Source organism: Nyctibius grandis, chromosome 19, assembly GCF_013368605.1.
Source record: "Nyctibius grandis isolate bNycGra1 chromosome 19, bNycGra1.pri, whole genome shotgun sequence".
NCBI lineage: Eukaryota > Metazoa > Chordata > Aves > Nyctibiiformes > Nyctibiidae > Nyctibius > Nyctibius grandis.
Genome location: NC_090676.1, coordinates 8173611 through 8194598, shown reverse-complemented (window position 1 = coordinate 8194598; position 20988 = coordinate 8173611). Strand labels below are relative to the sequence as shown.

Here is a 20988-nt window from a genome sequence, read left to right as displayed (position 1 = left end):
CGGAACCGCCGGAGCCGGGGGGCAGCCGGCGGAAGGGGAAGTGGCGCGGGGGGGGCGGTCTTCTCCTTGCCCTCAGCCATGGCGGGCGGCGCGGAGGCGGCGCGGTTGAGCGCTGAGATCAGCCTGCGGGAGCAGGAGCTGCGCGGCTTACGCGAGCGGCTCGCCGCCGTCCTGGCAGGGGGTGCCGCGGGGGAGGCCGCAGCTACGGAGGAGGGTGCCTCCGCCTTTCCTGACGAGCTCCCCCCTCTGCCCGCCCAGGCCTCTCTGAGCCCTGCCGACATCCTGCGGTACAGCCGGCAGCTGGTGCTGCCTGAGCTGGGCGTGCGGGGGCAGCTGCGCCTGGCCCGCTCCTCCGTGCTCGTGGTGGGCTGCGGCGGCCTGGGCTGCCCCCTGGCCCAGTACCTGGCCGCGGCTGGCGTCGGCCGCCTAGGCCTGGTGGATCACGACGTGGTGGAGACGAGCAACCTGCACAGGCAGGTGCTGCACGGGGAGGCCCGCCGAGGGCTCCCCAAGGCCTTATCTGCAGCGGCAGCCCTGCGGCTGCTGAACTCCACCGTGCAGTACGTGCCCTATTGTGGGGCCCTGAGCCCTCGCACTGCCCTAGAGCTGGTGCGGCAGTACGACGTCGTCGCCGACTGCTCCGACAACGTCCCCACCAGGTACCTGGTGAATGACGCGTGTGTTCTGGCTGGGAAACCCCTGGTGTCCGGCAGTGCCCTCCGGCTGGAGGGGCAGCTAGTCGTGTACAACTACCAGGGAGGGCCCTGCTACAGGTGTCTCTTCCCCAAGCCCCCTCCGCCAGAGACGGTGACTAACTGTGCAGATGGGGGAGTGCTGGGTGTCGTGCCAGGCATCATGGGGTGCATCCAGGCCTTGGAAGTGCTGAAGATTGCTTCGGGAATGGGTTCCTCCTTCAGTCAGTTCATGCTGATGTTTGATGCCCATGAAGGGAGATTTCGCAACATCAAGTTAAGACCGAAGAAACCAGACTGTGCTGTTTGTGGTGACAATCCATCTGTTACCTGCCTTCAGGATTATGAGGCATTTTGTGGTTCTTCTGCAACAGACAAGTGTAGGACTTTACATCTGCTGTCCAGTAAAGACAGGATATCTGTAGAGCAATACAAAAAACTGTTGGATGAGCAAGTTCCTCATGTGTTGTTAGATGTTCGTCCACAGGTGGAAGTGGATATCTGTCGCCTGGTACATGCTGTCCACATTCCTTTGAGTAAATTAGAAGAAAAAGATGAAGAATATCTGGAATGTTTAGAAAAAAGAATTTGTGAAGAAAAGCAGAGAACTAATGGCCAGGCATCTTTTCCTGTATACGTTGTTTGTAAATTAGGAAATGATTCCCAGAAGGCTGTAAGAATTCTGCAGGAGTTACCTGTCAAAGAATTTGGTTCTGTGTTAGCTAAGGATATTAAAGGGGGGCTCATGGCTTGGGCCAGTAAAATTGACCCAGCGTTTCCTCAGTATTAGAAATCTAAATGGTGGAAAAAATACAAATTTTCATAGTAAATTCCATAGGGTTTCGTCTTCTTTGTGTAATGATTATGTCATGGATAAAACAGGATCTAGAAATACCATGTTGCTTTTTTTAATGGTAATTTTTTTCAAAAAAAAAATGTATTTTTGTAGATGTCTGATTATTTTTATAAAAATGTGAAACCATTTCCATCCATGGAAATGGAAAGAAATGTGTTTCTTGGTTACTATTTAATAGTGAAAACTCGGAATATTGTGCATGTGATGATTAAGAATAACTCCTAATTAGTAATTATAACCTGGAGAATAACAAAGCGCAGGAGTCAAGTGTTGAAAGTTCTTCCTCATTCTTCTGCCTAACAAATTGAAACCATGCATGCAGTAATTAAAAACAACTAACTTAATCTCTAGCTGGTCAGTAGCACTATTAAGCCTATCGTAGGGATTTGCCAAGACAATGCTGACAAGACTGTTTTGGTCAACATCTTTTAGTTCTCTGTAGTAGCACTGTGTATTTATGAAAGAAAAGCGCTCACTGCAAGTAACGTCACCTGCAGCAAGGGTGTTCTGTTAAGAACTTCCAGGGCCATCCATCCTCATTTGTTGGCTGGCAAAAAAAAGTATGTTCTCAGACTTGTACAGGGAAACTGAGGTTAAATGTTCATAAGACATAAGTTTGAGCCCAGAATGTTTGTAAAACATACAGAAAATGCTTTTGTGAGGCTTAGATTTCAGAGACTGAGAGATGAAGAGGAGGTGGGAGAGAAAAAAATTGATATGTGGCCTCCCTTCTGCAAGTACAAGGATGTATTTCATAAGTTTTCTCTTTGTTGTGGCAGTTGGATAGCCCCAGTTGTACTGCATTGGTTTGTTAACTGGCATGAAGAGCTACGCATATCTAAAAAGTTTTTGTCAATGAACTGAATGAAAGGAAAGAGAAATAAATAGCTTCTCAACAGAGAGCTGCCTGAGTCCTTGTCACTTAAGCATAGTAATTATCTTCTTATATTAATTAAGGTATGGATTTCCTTCCTGAGGAGGAAAAAACCACCTGTCATGACTAATCTTCGCATTATACAAGGGGAAAAAAAAAAAAGAATAGTACCGTTATAATTAGTAGTCAAAAAGGCATATTTTAGTAAAATTGAGAACATCCACACCGCCTACTTTATTATAACATGCCGTGGGTTCTAGCAATAATAGTCTCTTGTGAAGTAAATGGTTACATGAATTTATAAATAGAGAGTCATACCTCTTGCAATTTGGAGGACAATGAAAACATTGAAGGCCATGACTTAAAGTAAGCATTGGTGCTTTGTGGTGTGTAGTAAGAATCATCAGTCAAGACCTTTTAAGACATGTGGTGGAGTCTTGGTTCAGTCAGAACATCTGGCTTCTGGTGTGTTGATGTCAAGAAGAACTTATTTTGTCCTGGGAGATGGTTATTATTTTAAGGCAAGGCAAATCAAGCTGGTATAGCTTTCACACAAGTCTAAAAGGTGTCTGCATACAAGGTACTAGTGTGCCTTGATAAGCTAAAATCCTCCTTATCTTGGTGGCAGGAGTCTCTCTTATCTCAAAACTCCAATAAATTCAGCACTGACCTACTACCAAAGTGCATGCTTTCAAAAAAATCTCCCAACGATTAATGGAACTATTTGTAGACAAAGGTATATGTCCAAAACTAGTTCTCAAAGTTTGTATAGGAGAATTTTAGGTATGTGAGCACCTTTGTTATTATCCCATTTTTTAGCATAATTTCTAATAGAAATTTAACTGTTCAAAATGAAAGTATGCACTAGATGCTTAAAATACTGCAAGCACAAGTTTGTCTTTTTTTTTTTTTCAATATGAATGCTCTAAGCTGTCCTTTGTAAAACTGCATTAGGAAAAAAAATGTTAAGGACATTGGCTAGGTGGCACTGCAAGTTAATAAACCAAATCATTGTCTAGGTTGTAAGATGCAATTCAACCTTAGCAAGAGCTGAGGTTCACTTGTGAAAATGTATCGTTGTATAGTTCTTTTGAAAAAAGACTGTGGAAATAGAACAAGATGCAGGGCAATTGAATAGTACATAAAATATTCCAAGAAAAAATTATAACAGAAATTATCTTTCTAGGTTTTCAAAGCGTTGTTTGTTTCAGAGGCTTAACCGGTGTTTTTTTTCACATTTTGAAATGGTTTTGCAGCCAAATGGATAATTGTACAGAAAAGGGCTATTAGAAATACTGACACAAAATTGACCGTAGATCTTAAATCTACAAAGAGTCACTGTAGAGTCGGTGCCCGTGCATTCTTAATATTACTGAAAAGCATTGCAGATTTTCTTACCTGGTTAGGGCAGGGGGTTTTTTTGAAAAGTAAAGGACATTTATTTTTTGTCCTTCTTGTTTTGTAAAACTGAACATAAGGCATAAAATCTAAAAAAAAAAAAAAAGAAAATCAAAGTTCTCTAAGTCAGAGAGTCCCCACACAACAAATTGGACTTCTTTGGAAAACAAGAACTGAACGCCTGTAGAAGTACCTGTGCCCAGACCTCGGACCCATTTCTGTGGTAATGAAACTGGGTTGTGAACCTTAGTGTCTACATGTCCTATAGAAGCATTTGATGCCCGTCTTCAGTATCCAAAAGATAAAAGTAAAAAAATCCTGCAAGTGTGTTCAGTGCAGATGTCCTGAATGAACCTTCTCACAGTAAGCTGAAGTTTCTGCAGAACCTTCAGATAACAAAAGCGGGAAGGGGCTATCCTTGTAGGTCTCTAAAGAAAAGTGTGGTAACAAAAGTGATGAAACAAGGGGATGAAAATAACCATATTCATATGTTTGAAGCTTCTATAATTATAAGCATCTTTTAACATGGGATTTACTAAAATAGATTTTAAAGTTTTTAAGATCTTTAGTTTCATGTGTGGGATGAAGCTTGTATTCCTTTAATGCTGCAATTAAACATCTGCATTACACTAGCTGTAGAGAGTCTGGCAGATATCTTGGTATCCACGAACGCGTGGGTGTGGGTTCGTGGCGGGCTCTGGGAGAGCAGGACACGGGAAGCTGGGGTTTAGATGACCCTGTATCGTAATGGAGCAGCATCTCAACCTACAAATTTACACCCTAGTGACGACATTTGGCATCCACAAGGCATAACTTTTACTTGCTGTGTAGCCTGTTACTCTGAACAGTGAAACGGTTGGGGCCCCAAGAACAAGGAGGATGTTGTAAATACCTTAGACACTCGACTAGCCTAGTTATATAAATAAACAAAGGGGAGCTTTTGTAATTTAGATGGCTGTATCTCACTTCAGACGATTGGGCCTTGAGAAGATGATAGTTTTAATTAGGATGACTGTATTTCACTTCAAACAACTTGGCCTTGGGAAAACAGAGGCACAGAAACCTAAAGATAAGGGAGTTGCACCAGCTGCCTCGAAGGACACAGCCTACAGGGCCTACGTGATCCCCGGATGGAGTTTGTGCAGAAGCAGGGGTCAGTCAGCGAACACAGTGAGGAAGACTACCGGCCTTCATCTGAAGACCCCTGACGACCACCGTGGAAGATGACTGCGCATGCGGAGTGGACATTTGCATATCTTATGGTTATGTAAATGAGTTCTCGGAAATCCTATGACTGTGTATAACTTTATGGTATATAGTCTCTGAAAATCTGCTAAATCGGTGGCACTCATGGTGGATAATCCCCAGTGCTGCCCAGGGCTGCAATAAAGAACGCCTGCTTAATAACACTCTGGTGTCATTGAGTTTTCTTTTGGACTCTTTACCCAGCCGCACTGAGCTTCCCACTGCGGTGAGGAAAGTTAGAAAGCAAGGGGGTTTGGAGATTTCTGGTTTTTGTATCAACAGTCCCTGCTGTTATTTACAGGTGCTTTACCGACAGAGAAGGACTCAATTGCTCTATTGATCTTGACCTAGCCACTGTGTTAAATTCTGGCCCTGTCTGCAGATCAGCGCTTAATGGCACGGTGATGACGTCACTTTTCTCACAAAGACGTTGCAAGTTTGAGAAATATAGATTGATCCTCTGACAATGAAAAAGAAGCAGTTTCATAGTTTGTGTTAGAAGAGATGCTGTGTATGGGGTTACCAGAGACCCTGGGGACCCCCCCAGTGCAGGAACTCTCCAGCGGCCCCATGGCCCCTGCGCCAGCCCAGGGGCTCTCTGGGAGTTGGAGCTGCGCACGCGCGGGCCCGGCGGGACCCTCCGCGGGGCGGGCTGACAACGGGCGGAAGCTGAAGCTGCCGTGTTGTTTGTGGTCCGTCTCCCCGCCCCTTCCCTCCGCGCTCGGGTGCCTCTGGATGCTTTTGGACTGTGCCTGCTGGCCATGTGTTGAATTCGTTGCTGGACCCAAGGGTGGTGAGATCTTTTCTCTCTCTGCTCTCCTGCTCAGTCCGTTCTCCCTTTCTCTCTCTCTATTCCTTTCCCCCCGCTTGCCCAGCCCCGAAGGGTGATGCTGCCGGCAGCGCTCAGGGCTTGGGAGAACTTCTGATTGTTGAGGCTTTGCTGTTCTTGAGGTCACTGGTCGGGTTGCGGTTTTGTTATGATTCTCTTTATCATGTTTTGTAGTGAAGGTGCGTTTTTGCCAATATCTTTCACCAAGTCGCCGCTTGCTGTGACTTTGGTACCTTCTCCAACAAACTGATGTTTTGGTTAAGCCTCTCGAGGGGCCGAGGCACTCCGGATTGTCGCACAAGGGAGCTGTAAGTGAACCCCCCCGAGTCCCCTGAGCGGGACGGGACCTGACAGGGAGAGAAGTGGGTCTCTCCTTTGCAGGGTGATCGGTCCCAGCTCACTAGAGGTGTCGGGGATGGCTGGGAAAACTCCCCGCTGAGCTCTGCTAGAGCCCAGTCAGCTGGGCGATGACACCTGCCTCACGGAGTGAAGTTCCACAACTAACTGTTGAGCACTGCTGACACAGGCTTTCCCTGGCACCTCAGTGCCCTTTGCCTTGGGCTCGTACATGTACTTGTGTGAGCTGGGTCAGGGAATCTTCTATTCTTATTTTTCAGCAAGACAAATTTCCTGGTCCCACAGCAGCAGGAGTGCCGGGGCTGGCGGAGTAGGAATGAAACTCTTTGAACATTGAGCGATTGCACAGATACAACTAATTGAAATATTTTTTTTCCCCCCCTTTGAAGTATATCTTGTTTCTTTTATAAATAAAATCATAACTGGTTACTTACTAGACTGCTTTTGTACAAGCAATGGAGGTGTTTACATTTCCCCCATGTGACCTTGAAGCTTGTTGATTTTAGTCAGGTAGTTTCATTGGCTTTTTGAAAAATGTCACTTACCAATATTCCAGCCAAATAAATGCTGCATAAATATTTTTTATTGGTATTTCTGTAGTGTCAGTATGGCTGCACACAAAGTAAGGTAACAGCATCTTCATCCTAGTTTCCTTGCAGATCTAACAGCCTGCTCTGGTAAATGAGAGGCCACATATGCAGAAGCCAAGCAGTGCAAGGGATTGAATATTTGCCACTCCATGTTAAAAACAATTTCTCAAAACATTTTATACATCCTTTTAGAAACGACTGGTGCGGATTGATGCTTTAGGACAAGGTTCCGGGACTCGGAGGAGAGCTGCCGGGACTGGCCCGTAGATGGCAATGTAGGATCCTTGAATTGGGCACATTCTCCGCTCGGCATTGATGAAACCCCGTTATTTTTACCCAAATACTGATGCACAGGTTGGATTTATAGCAACTCTTGACTCTTCTAGCAGCGCTGACCAACGCATCCTCTGGCTAGTCATGCATTTTGAGTACTATAACTTTAATATTTAGAAATACAATCATATTCAAATACAGCAAATAATGACAGATTTTGATTTACAGGGAAAACTTGCCCTTTGACTTTGTGTACCTGTCGTATGCGAAAACTTAAATATGCATCATGGTCCTGTGCAAGTGCTTGAAGTACTTTAGCTGTGGGCCAGAGTTCCTGCTGCCAGGGGAAGAGCAAGGAGTCGGTAGGAAAAAATGCACATGCAAGTTCACACAAGTCCCACCAAGAGGAACGTTTTATTAACGCAGTTTCAGGGCTTATAGAAGCCTGTGTGGTGGGATGAGGATGCCAGCCTTACCTCATGCTGCTGTTGCTGGGGCTTCTTCCCAGCTCCCATCAAATCATGTTAGTTTTCATCCTGTGATGCCCATGTTGAATTTGTGCTCTCTGCTTTCATGTAATTAAAAAGATAACATCAACCACTTACTGTGCCGCGTGATGCTTTGCAGTCGTAACTTTCCTCACTCAGGTTGTCCCCAGAAACACTCCTCTCCAAAATTAAAGACACCTGCAATTCCACAGTGTTGGACCTGGTTTGCTTGAGGATATTATTTCTTTGATTTCCCAAAATGTGCTTTTATTTATGAGTGAAACTGAGTCATCTTTTCCTTGGTTGACCTGGGAACTACTACCACTGTAGAAGTTACGAATTATATCACTCAGCTTCTTTGCAACATGAGGTGCATTAGTGAAAACGAGCAGCATTACTTCAATTTATCATTCATCAGTTCTGTGTCAAAACTTTTTCTATATATAATTGACTGTAGAAACTTATTCTAGTCCCTACAACTTTGTTCCTGTGGTAGGCACCATTTAAATTATATTGTTATCTTTAACAGAAAGATAAATGTTGTTATACTTGCTGACCACTTTACTTGCATGACTGAGAGCTGTAAAATTAGCTGTCTAGTTTTGGAAACAAATGGCCTTGGTTTTTTAAAAATTCTAATCTCCAGATGATGGCTGGGAAGTGCTTGCATTCCAGGTCAGTCGTTTGAGCAGGCTAATTACTGTAGTTTACAGCCCTGTTTTCCTGGACCCATGATGAATGTAGGAATAAAATGATGACCATAATTAAGTATGGCTACAAAACTGCAGTCATTAAAAAGTACCTGATAAAGGAGAAGCTGAAACCTTAGCTCGACAGCGTTACATGTGTTTATGTGCCCTAGCTGACTTTAGTGTTGCACAGCGCTGTTCAACTCGTGTCACAAGGGCTACGGGGATAACGAATTAATATGTATAAAGTGTAGCAAATATGCTCTAATTACCCTAATTGGCCTGCTGTGTTTCCAGTTATGACAGAACTTTATTTCTGTTCAAGTGACATTTGCTTCTGGATTAGTTCCCGAAGGCAAAGAGAAAGTAAAAGCCCTGTTGGACAGGGTAGAAACATCCCCTGATATTATGATCCTGCAGTTTCTTCACCATGCTTTTGGCAGGGCTAATAGCATCTTAATATCTTTAGTGATTTCTAGGGAGTATTTCAGAAGATGTGAGATGCTGGAAAATGACAAAAAAACAATGAACAAAAAGGGAGGAAGGTCTGGTTTTATTGTTAATAATTAATAGGCTAAACTCTGAACGTTTTCAGTTTGGTAGCCAGGCAAAATCTTCCGTGACTTTATTTGTGGTGTATGAATATATCTTTATTTGTGGTGTATGATTTTACATAGTGACTGACAGCTACCAAACAAGGAATCCTGTCCTAAGGACTTACACTCTAATGTTACAAGAGAAGACAGAATATGCATAGAGGTGAACTGATTCAGTGAAGTAGAAGCCTTAGATCTAAACTGGTCTTCTTAACTTTCCTGGTTTTTATACGATCTTTACTTCGTTAGGAACACTGAGATCATTAGTAATGCTGAAATGGGATTGTTAAAAGGCCTCAGAGGAAGTGGTAAATGAGTGAGTGGGTAAATCTAGCATTAAGCATTTTCTGTTTTAGCAATAGAACTTTTTAAGTGTATTTTTGTTGACGAGTGACATTCACCTGCTGTCATGAACTCTAGTTTCATGCCTTCAGTTCTGCCTGGTTCCTGTAGGTTTCTTTCTGCCTATGGGATACCGCAGTTCCACCGTCTCAGGAGGCATCGTACTTGGGTTTTTCATTTTTCCTGTATTTTTGGTACCCATATCATCTTTTTGATAAACAGATACTAAATTCACTGTCAAATCTTGCATAAGGTAGCCAACAGAACTATTAACACGAAAAAACTGAGCCGTGTACTATTGTAGCAACTACTGATAGAAATGAAAATGGTGAGTAATGAATGCGAAAATGGTGAAACTCTCTGACACCCGGGCCAGAGTCAACTGGTCAGGTTAGGGGCTAACGTCACTGACTGATGTGTGAGCAGAGATTGATGTCACAGTCTTCAAAGTCACATTTTTCACTTTTGTTTAATTTCTGATTAAACACAGTCAATTAAATCTATGTAGGTTGAAGGTTATCTCAGTCCAGTTTTCAGCCTGTTGCAAACCCAAGAGAGAGATGTGAAATTTTGTAGCTTTGTTATGACAAGTATCTGTTCCTCTCCTCTTGTTTTAGCTTACTAGTCTTTTTTCTTACCTAAGGAAAAAAAAATCAGTAACTGTATGGAACAACTGTTTTAGAGTCAGGCACGAGTTGCCAAGAACTGTTGTATTTGCCACTTATTGTTTCAAACTGACCCTGACCAAGAACAAGCTGACCTCTCTGGACCAGGATTCTTTGTGCTGCTTCATATTCCTTGGTCCCCACATACAGTGAATGAGATGTGGAAAGGACAAATAACGTGGAGTTCACACTGGTAGATGTTGGTGGGTCTGTGCAATTGAAGAATAAGACTTCAATTCATCTGTCCTGCCATTGGCCTTTTAGTGACACCTGAATTAGGGATCTAGTTCATTCTAGGCTCCCTCTAATAAAAAATTGAGGAGACTAGTTATCTCCCAGTGGTGATTCAGATCTTTTGACAACGGGGCCACCACTTCAGGCACTTTGGTAAGTGCTCAAAATGAATTTTGCCTCTTGAGTCTCAGCTGTAGCCTAAAGGACTGTTTGAGTGGAAAGCTTTTGTTCACAGAGGTGTCTATGAAACTTTGGTTTTCGTCACAGAAGAGAGCTACAGCACAGAGGAGAGCTACAGCTGTAGGAATGAGAACCATCTACAGCAAAAATTTTTGCTTTTGCATCAGCCTGAATACCCAGTTAAACTCCACCCACACAAGTCATGAATGTATAGAGCATAATGGATTGAGCATGCCAGTTTTCCTTCCCAGACATGCATCCAATGATGTGTTAATCCATGATTCAGTTCTGCATGATTTTTTATCGTTTAATTGGACATTGCTAATGACTCTGACTATTCCGTGACACTACTACAGCCTCTGACTATGGAAATCTGGAGTACTGAATTACAGTGGGAAAAATATAAAGGGACAAATGGAGACAAGTCCTATATATTTCCCTAAGACCTTGATCTGTGATGAATGTTAGTGTAATACAAATTATTCCAACTCACCTTGTAAATTATGTTCTTTGTACAGTTAAAGAAGCCTTGTAGCTCTGTCTGCATTTATCAGTGTTATCAGTATTATCACTCACCAAGTGATTTTTTGTTGCTTTTGTTACTTTTTTTGAGGAAGGAGGATGGAGGACGGAAAGATTTTGGAGAAAGTAATTTAATATATCACCTTACCTGGAAATTCTGATTTTATCAGGAATTTTTCTCAATCTCTACGGATCCTTCCTGTTCTTTTCTGAATCTGTTAGATTCTTTGGTTAAATGGTTAAAATATTTTGAAGTTATGTCCCAATTAACTGTGATTGTGATTCTTAGGACAACACACAAGAAAGAGGTTTCCTATTCAGGCTGCTGAATTGGTACCTAGATTTTTCTATACTGAGATAATTTCATTTCCTAGTAAATGCTTTCTATCACAGCCAGCCTTCTTCAGCTAGTGATGCTTATAGCCCAAATTCTCCCTCAGCTGCTGCTTACTTCTCATATTGACCCCAGGTTGTCCAGCGTGCCTATAGCACATGTGACAGTCTTTCTATACCATAAGAAGCACATGAAAATGAAAGGAGAGCCTAACACTTTATTAATCAAAATTAATACAGCTACTGCTGTTTGAATTCATACTGTACATATTACTGCAGTACACAGAGGATAATATAAACAGCAATGCAAGCCTATCTCTATTGGAGACATGCACCACCTTGTCAGTGGCAACTCAGACAATTCTTTTGACTTCATAAAAGCACAAAGTGTTTTTATAGGAACTTTCTTGTTGACTGCACATGCTGTTAAAATGCAAAAAAGGAGTGATAGCTGACTTGGTAGCTGTCGGCTGTGTCACTGGAAACAGCTTTTGAATCAATCCATATTTTTCATGAATTTGACTAAAAATTCAGATAATCATCTTAAACCTTCAGCCTTCACAGTAAAAGCTGGAACACAGCATGTAGGTTTCATGCTAATGTTGTGCTCTTAAGACTTATAGCTGGATTTATTTAGCATAAGGACTACAGTATGTATTACCTCCTGTAAAACACAAGCAAGTTTGTTACAGTGATTCATAGTAAAACATGTTGATATGCTTACAAGTAATGTGTTGCCAAGGACAAAATTACAAGGACAAAATTACATCCTGGACGGCTTATTTGTTCCTGGCTTAGGCAGAACTTGCAACAGGCAAGATGCTTTCACAGATTTGCTCAACCAACACCCAACTTCAGGGTGATATATATTCTTTTTTTTCTGGACAAGGACTTCAGGATCAAGCTATAATTTTGGGATAAAAAATAAAGTGATACATGAAATAGGAGAGCATTAACTTAATGTAAAGACATTGAGAAAATGGACAGACCTTCAGCATTTATTAGCTAGCATAATCATGGAAATAAGATCAGGTTTTATTTGGTAAGTCTTGATTTCTCCTTATAGTCACTTACAGCTTCTTATTTATGGCTCAGCCCGTCAAAAACATTCTTAGACAAGCAACTGTTGCTCACAGGACTAATCTAATTACCAGTTCTTTTTATAATGAATGCTGACACAAAGGTAGAAGGATGTATAGCACTTGCGTTGAAGCCAATGCTACAGATGATCAAACAGTTTTGAGATTAAGAGTATTTTGGATGGAAAATGTGTCCCTTTTTTGTCACGATGTTCCTGGGTTTTGTCCAACTCTAATTAAAGCTGAAGAACAAGGGTGAAAAGCTTGTTGCATTCGTAGCTCTGGCACATAATTAATCGCCAAGAGTTTAGACTGGGTGTTTTAGTGCTCTGCAGTAATGCTCTGTAGGCATATTTACCTACGACAGGCTGAAGAACGCACAGCCCTAATTATTTGTAAAGCTCATTTTTAAAAGTTTTGGAATTATTCTTCAAGAACAAGCATATCAGAACACCTTCAAATTGTATTTTAAAGACATTTGAAAAGAAAACCAGCATAGTGTGGGCTTGGCCAAACAGCATAGGCTGAGGAACTAATTCTACCTTTTTTGAAAGGACAATGTTTGTGTCCTTGGCCTTAATTTAAATCAATCAATCACAAAACCATCATGCGTTCTGGCATTTCTAGCAATCTGCTCCAGAAATGCCAAGAAGCAATAGTATTTCTTAAAATTAAGACAGAGAAGCATTGGTGAATACAATAGGAACTTCTAAATTTCCCTAGGTCTTAACTGTTAATAAGTAAATTTACTAAAAAAAAGAGGGAAAAAAAGGTGAAACTCAAGATTAGCTCTTCTTTACCTCTAAGCACACATGAAATCAAACAAGTGTATTTAATTATTTAAGTTCTGGAGTTTTTCTCCTGAGCTGTTATGCAAGTCAGTCTTATTCCCTCTAAAATAAATGGGAGGTCTGTCATCAATCTCCATAGAAACCTGTGCCAAACGTGTCTGTCTCACCGACCCATGCACTCCCCCTGACTTCAGGAGGAGAATTTAGACCAAGACACACATGTAGATGAAGAATAAATGGTTGTGTTTTGCGACCTTAATTGCTTTTTCATATCCTATTTAAAATTTTCTCCATTACTATGATGTGTGTAATGATGGCAAAGGTATAGTTAATTAAGTCTTAAGTCCCTCGTGATTGAGGACAATAACGTATAAAGCTGTCAGTATCCCCCCACTCCATGACTCAAATGATATTTTCTTTTTTTCATCATTGGCAGCTTCCCACGACCATATATTTTCTGCTGCTTTTAAAGAACCAAATGCAGAATGTGAATGGGTAGCTGCAGCATCGATTTGTCAAGTAATGGGAGGGTGTCCCCTGGAAACAGTCCTCTCTTAATTCTGTTCCATATCTGAGGTAAAGTAAAAACATGGAAACAGATGGTAGGGAACGACTGGCATCTCATCATGCATATTTCATTTGATTTGCAGCTGTTACTTAATAATATTAAATGCTACAAAACTCAAAAGACTCTGTTCCTGGGAATATTGCATTCAATGACATAGGATCAACACTGTAACTTCAATTAAATTTTGAAGCTGGTGAGCTATAAGTATTTACATCTTTAGCAAGTTATGATACAAACAGCTCGATTCTTTTCTGGTGTGTTTAGGGCCGACTTGCAAAGAAATATACAGTTGCTGTGTGAATGACAAATCTTACTTAATGTTTTTTTAAGAGCACAACAGGACAAACATCTGTGGTTATTTCCATTACGCTCTAAGGCGTTTTACTGGGAGAGAATTTAGCCATTAATCTTGTATTTACATTATTTATATACAAGAACAAGAAAAATGGCAGCCTGTTTAATGACTATATACATTGTGATTCGGTTGGAAAAATGTGTATTACAAATGGCAAAACAGCCTGTCAAGTACATAATTATATGTTGTTCTTTTTTTTTTTGTCAGAGAACTTTTAATTCCTAAAATCCCACTGTATGATCTCAGTGAAAGATCTGTCCTATACATTATACTGGGTGGAGGAAGAAACAGCATAATAATTGACTTCTTAAACCATATCAATTCCTGGTTAATAGCTCCTTTTCTTCATTTTAATATGAGGGTTACCTTTGTAAAATGCTTCCAAAGCAAATTAAAAGATGGAATCTGATACAACAAAACATTACTTGACATCAGGAGAAATAGTGACTTAAATTTCATTCATTGTCCCTAGTCTCAGAAGAGATACCGGGGAATAAAATATCACTCCCTTGTGATGCATTGCTTATCTGAGACTTTGTTTTTAATAAGAACTGCGCTCTCCTGTACATTATTCTTTCCTGTTCTTGCTTTAGCTCAATGTAGGAGCGTGAAAACGTGTGGAAGATGGAGGTGACTGGAAATGCCATGAGGAGGATGCCACTCAGTATGCTGCTTAGTGCCACCACTTGGCCGGGAATGCTTCTGGGAACCATATCTCCGTAGCCTACCGTGGTCATGGTGATGACAGCCCACCAGTAGCACGCGGGGATGCTGGTAAACTCCTGCGAGTCCGCCATCTCATTCTCAATGACGTACAGGAGCGGTGCAAACAGCGCGATGGCCACGCAGAGGAAGAGCAGCAAGAGACCAAACTCCCGGGTGCACCTGCGAGCGGTCAGCCCCAGCGTCTGCAGCCCCAGGGAGTGCCTGGCCAGCCGCATGACGTAGAGAATCCTCAAGGCACGGAGAATACGGAGGACCAGACCTACTTTGTCCAGGTAGATGCTCCCAGAGGTGGGCTTTTTATAGCCCACTGAAGTGGTGTCTACTAGCAAAGTGATGTAGTATGGCAGAATGGCTATTATGTCTATCAGGGTTAATGGTCTCCGCAAAAATGCAAATTTGCTCCTTGCCTGGATGAATCTTAGCAGGAACTCCAGGGAAAACCATGCCACACAGACAGACTCCACAATGAAAATATTGTAGCACATCTGGGAACACTCACCCTGCAGGAAAGAGGAGGAGTTTGTAATCGGCACTGGATAATAACTATTTTAGTTGGTACGGTGACAGGAAGAGAGGTTTCTGTGTTGTTTTTTTTAAAACCAAAATATTAAAGGAATCTAAGCTGTTGCTATGGGGAAACATGTTGACAAATTGGAACAAGTTAAATGCAAAACTTAGAAAGGAGCTACTTATTCCACAGAAGACATTGCTTGGTAATTTCAGGCTTTCTAAATAGCAAATACAAAGCTTAACAAGGTAATATACAGTTGTACAGGAGAGTGCACACTAACAAAATTTTCTTTGGATGTAAAACTTGCTATGATTAATTCTCTTACAAGTAACTGAACATGGTCATGTGAGATTTCAAACATCCTTTGTGGGTTTTTTTCCCCCTTTAAAGACAGCTGCAAAATCCCCACTGAAATCAATACCATCAGACCTTGTACTTGTTCTGCTCTTCCCAGCACATACCGTTTTCCATCCTGAAAAGCTATCTTACCTTTTCCTCCTCCTCCCTCAGGTCAGGCATGGTGCTGATTGATAAGTTCACTGCTGTAATAGTTACAAATAAAACAGACAAACAAGCAAACACCTTTCCAGGGAGGCCAGACTGGGGCCTTTCCACCATGTCTTGCAACTTTTTCATGCACAAGCCAATTTTGGTCTCCTCTACTGTTTCACCTGTTGTTTCATTTTCTATGAGGTCATCCTCCCGTTCATTTATTTCTGTAAACTCCTCCATTTTTTGCAGGTATCTCCTTTTACAACACCAGTCCAAGTTGTCTTCCTCAATTCCCCAGTAGAGCAGCTCCTCTTGGAAAGACAGTGCACACATCTCGCGCAAGAGCCGAAGTTTTCCAACCCGCAAAAAGGTCAGGATTGTCCTGAATGCCCCTGGGTTGCGGTCGAAAAAGAACTCATTACATGTCACATCGTAATCATCACAGATGTTCAGAATGTCATCAAAATTATTACAGAATTTTAGCTGACCCAAACGTGTCAATGGGAATTCATCAAGCGTGGTCCATGGGAGCAAATACTTAATGCCTCCTACGTTTATAATAATATGATGCTTCCGATCATTGGGGTGAAAGCCTTTCAGGAGATCCTCTTGAGGGTGAATTAGCTTGGCTCTTTGGTAAAAGACTCCCTTAAGGGTTTCTGTTTCTGGAAAGAATGTGTGGTTGAAAGAAGTATCTGAAGTACAGCTCAGGGCACTATAGTCATAGTCGGAATTTTCCCCAGGTAGAAGAGTCATCTTGGAAGATAACTTCACATCACTTTGCTACTTCTGCAAGTGTCTTCTGGAACAAAAACCAGATATATCGGGTGAGTGGATGACAGGTTTTCAAGTTTGGAACAAATGTAGTGATTGGAGCTCAAAAACATTTATGGCTGATAAAAACAATTGGAAAGAAAACAGCAGTCGCTGAGTATGGTCAGAAGACCTTTCTGGTGAGCCTGGGTTTGTCCAGCTGGGTAGAGCTGACTCTGACTCTATCAAAGGCTGCTCCCTTGTTCAGGAGCTCTGCTCAGCATGTTTGTCACACTGGGGGGCTTCTCCTGTCTCAGATAGAGAGGTGTCAGTTCCCAGTGGATATAGAGGGAAACCAGGAATAATTCCTGCATCTGGCAGGATATTCCTGGTTCAGAATGGAAGTATAAAAACTATGACACTATCACATAAGACCACAGAATTTCAAGTGTGTTTTGTAGAAAAGGAAATTGTATATTTTTATTTAACTATTACGCATAAAAATCTTAAGTATTTTAGTACTCATGAAGTATATAGGAAGAATCAGAAGTCAATTATGTTGTAATTCAGTAAATACACACTTCTAAGAAACAGTTGGTACAAGACTAATTTCTAAAAGGCCATATGGAAACAATTTTGGGGAAAAAACCCACTTATGTTGATGATCACATAAAATGTTATATAGAGTTTATATACCTTTAATGACATGGCAACTCCCTTTTTACAGCCTCATTTACAAAAGATTGCAAAGAAATACACGATTTCTACACAAACATTGGAAAATTATTTCAGTTATAACTGACACCCTATATGCAGTAATAGGTCTTTGTCCTTACAATGGATTGAACAGCAGCTGAGAGCCAAGGTGACTGCCTTCACCTCTGATTATAGGAAACCAAAAAATTCTTATGACAACTTTGAAAATCATGTTCAAATTCTGCTCACACAACACTAGTGTAAAGTCTGTGGAATGAAGTGACCACAGAGTTCAAATGGGTATAAAAAGCAAGTGCTGGAAAAGTTGTTAAACTTTTTGCCTCTCTAACTCAATGCATTTTAAAACTCAGACTGAAAGTCTGTTCATACACCAGAGAGCTGTACAGTACCGCTTCTAGATCTTCCATCTGCACAGTCACCTACAGCTTAATGCATGGAGTTGCTGAGTTTCATTTGATAAGAGTATTTATTAAGTAGGTTGTACAATAAATAGATATTAATTATGCACAAGTATTCTGACTTTCTAGCCTGGAGTTCACAGGAAAGTAGTAAATATTACACTTGATTGGCTTCAGTGGCAGTATGTAGTTTTGTTCTTTCCCTGGCTGTACTTACCTCCCCTTTGATATGCACCCTGGGGATATATCCCCTGCTAGCGTGGCTTCCTGAAACACACAGCTGTCGTTTTCAGAAGCTGGGGTTTATAAACCACATCAATAGTGTTACATACCTATTATAGAAGAAAAATCCATGAATAGACAACAGTAAAGTACTCAAAACATAGCTGCACTTCAGTTTAAGAGCAACAGGCTTTCCTTGCTGCAAGGGGACTTAAAATGCTGCTTTCAGTAAAATACTATCTCAGTCCTGCTCCTAAACTTCCCAGAGGGATTACTCTGAACAGAGCAGTTCCTTACATACTCTTACAAACTGGTGGCCCCAGGTGATCTTTGGATGGAGTGGCATTTCCTGATTCCTCACCTGTAATCCTCTTTAGTACAAAAGGATCGTTCATTTACTTACCTTTAGGGCATATGGATAAAGCCTACAGGAAAATGCAAGAATGGACAAGGCATGATTCAGATCTTCCAAGAGCTGTGGTATTATTTTCTGGCCTGAGGTAAGCAAAGAGGTAAGCTTTGTCATCTTGCTTCTATCACAAAGTGGGATCTCTATTACTATTGGTAGTGATTTGAGAACAGCTATTTGGCAAGTAACCTATTCTCCATGTCAAAATCTCAACTCTCTTTAGCTTTTAGTGCCTTATCACTACATACTTGCTTGTATTGCTGAGTTGCTCTGTCTTTGCTCCAGAGTTATGACTCTGGAAATCCCCATGGCAAGGGATGGGCAATTCTCAACTCCTCTGGAAGTAACGGTGGGTGCAAGCAATGACAAAATCCCGCAGGCCTGCACTCAAATAAACTTCCAATAATTTCGGTTTGTCTCTTGCCTCAAGAAAGACTGAGCGAAGGCCTGCTGACCTGAAAGTGTCTTTTTTTTGGGAAAGAACATTAACATGAAATGTAATTGTATTAAAAAGTCACATTCTAGGAAATTCTAGCCAATACTGGGATTATCAGTGGAGCTTCACGGCAGATGAGGGCACTCTGCCATCGCCCACTGGAAAAGCTGCGGGACTCGGATAAATGAAGGGATCTGAGGAGAGCGATAGCTGGCGCAGGTAGTGCTGGCTAGAGTGTGTTCAACAGAGGAAGTGTGGAACAGCTGAACTTGCGATTACCCTGACCTACAGTCCCATCCCATGAAGCACTCCTAGTGACCTCAGAGCTGGTGTTCTGTTAAAGCGTTCCCAAGACACCATCAGTAGAAGTAATGCCACTGGGAGTTCAAGCTATAGGTTTGATGTGGGAAAACAGGGCTACCCGATGTATCTTTATGTAGGATTCCTTTTCTTAGAGCAACTATTGTTTTATTTAGAAACAAGCGTTTTCCCTTCTGCCTCAACTATGTCTAAGGCAGGGCTGGCCCACAGAGAATAAAGATTATGACTGATAGAAGACTGTGGATAAATGGGAGCTGTTAACCGTTTTCCCTTCTGTAACACCAGATGATGTTGGTTAGCAACAACTTAGCCTCTGAATCTCAGCCAGGAAAAATGAGGAGGCAGCTCATCTCTGTCACTGGTTTGATCTCCCACCACATCCATTGTTGACACAATGGTAAGAAATGGGGAGAGGGAAATGTAAATGTTCTGCATGTGTCAGACACACGCTGTAACCCTGAGGCATCAACTGTGAAACAACAGAGCAAAGAAAAAAGAATTTCTTTCTTCGCCTCCAGCTTCTCGACCTGTGCAAGACAATAAATTGGACAAATTAATCCTGTATGTAACACACTGAATGACTGCAGTTATAAAAGGTGGCTCCTTCTTTTTCCATAACCAGAACTGGCAAGCCCACAGATCCCACGTAGGCAGCTATAGTATCTGATGCCGTACATGTGTTATTTACATGTTCTCTGCCTCAGATACACATAGCATCGTATCTAAGGGGGAAGAATAGGAGGAAATAAAGATCAATAGAAAAGATGGCCTGACTTGAAGGAATGGAGGAAGGAGAAAAATAAACCCATACATTTCTCTGTATGTTTCTTGTTCTCCTTTGGAAGGAGCTTCTACAGCATGATGGTCAGCACTGTTTTAAGATGGGTGAGAACTAATTAATAGAAGGAGTTTTTTGCTATTGAGCTTAAAAAACAAGCAAACTGTTTTATTCATACATTGCAGACTGATGACATTCGGGATGGCTGTAAGAAATATGTTAAGGATTAAAGACAACACACTGGAATATAAGGTCAGACAAACACATTAGCCTATAGCAACAATTTTCCCAGTAATTAACCAAGATGAACTTTAAGGATATGCTGTAACAGTAAAATCCTCAAATAAAACTGCTCTGGTTGAGTAAAGCCCAATGGTAAAATTCCTTCTTGTCTGAGATAGTATTTGGCCCTTTGAATGCTTGGGAGTCAGTGAAGCCCAGTCCATCTTTCCAGCTCCCCTGCTGATCCTGCGTTCTCATCTTGGGCAAATCACTTCTTTCTGAGCATCGTTTCCTATTTTGTTTGTAAGCTTACTGGGGCAAGAACTCCCTCTTACTACTTTATACAATCCTGACCATTGTTCTGGCTTCTAGAAACTACAGTAACACAGAATAACTGGCCCACAGCAAGGGCTCGTGGTGACTCAAAATAGTGGGGTGTGCATGTGAACAACATACAACATCTTTTCGAAAATCTGTCTTGCACAAGATTTTTTTTATCCATTATGTCTGGTGAAGAAATCGAATTAGAAATCTGTACTGCCCTTCCTTTCAGCCGAAATTCAGGAAGGGTGCCAGACTCCTAGGCAATGGGGAAAGAATTATTAAAGATGCCCTTTTGAGGGAAAGAAATAGAAATCATGAGTAACATGCTAAAATTCCACTGCAAGTGTCGTTTCCCCCCCCCCCCAGTGTCCTCTGCAGTACTTTGAATTCTGCAGTGCATCTCTGATGTAATCAGAGCTCCTGCAAGGAGTCCTGCTACTGCTCTGTGGTGCAGACAATTCAAAGTTGCGCCTGGATGATAACAAGCATGCAAGGAAGATGCGTAACTCCCCCCTAGATTCTTCTATTCATTCCAGTGCCTGGAACTTGTCTCTGTTGCTTTTTACCATTTGTAAATTAAGTTTAAAAAAAAAAAGTTTCAGATTTCAGTGCAGGTTGAATATGAATACAGTGATTTTTTTGACAGAATTCCATAAGAAACTGCTTTACAGTTTAGCAATCCTTCCTCCTTTATTCTTTCCCTAGTTAAAATAAGCAGTATTT

General features: G+C 41.6%; 2 protein-coding genes across 2 annotated transcripts; one reads left to right on the top strand and one right to left on the bottom strand.

Annotated features, from left to right (window-relative positions):
* Positions 1-65: 65 nt before the first annotated feature.
* On the top strand, positions 66-1522 carry MOCS3 (molybdenum cofactor synthesis 3). The gene has a single exon (XM_068416122.1). The coding sequence runs from the start codon at positions 79-81 to the stop codon at positions 1480-1482; it is 1404 nt and encodes a 467-aa protein (XP_068272223.1). The 5' UTR covers positions 66-78; the 3' UTR covers positions 1483-1522.
* A 12889-nt stretch (positions 1523-14411) lies between these two features.
* KCNG1 (potassium voltage-gated channel modifier subfamily G member 1) lies at positions 14412-16441 on the bottom strand. Its single transcript, XM_068416360.1, has 2 exons — positions 15683-16441; positions 14412-15182 (listed from the first exon to the last, which is right to left on the bottom strand). The coding sequence occupies exons 1-2, from the start codon at positions 16439-16441 to the stop codon at positions 14412-14414; spliced, it is 1530 nt and encodes a 509-aa protein (XP_068272461.1).
* Between the last annotated feature and the right edge of the window lie 4547 nt (positions 16442-20988).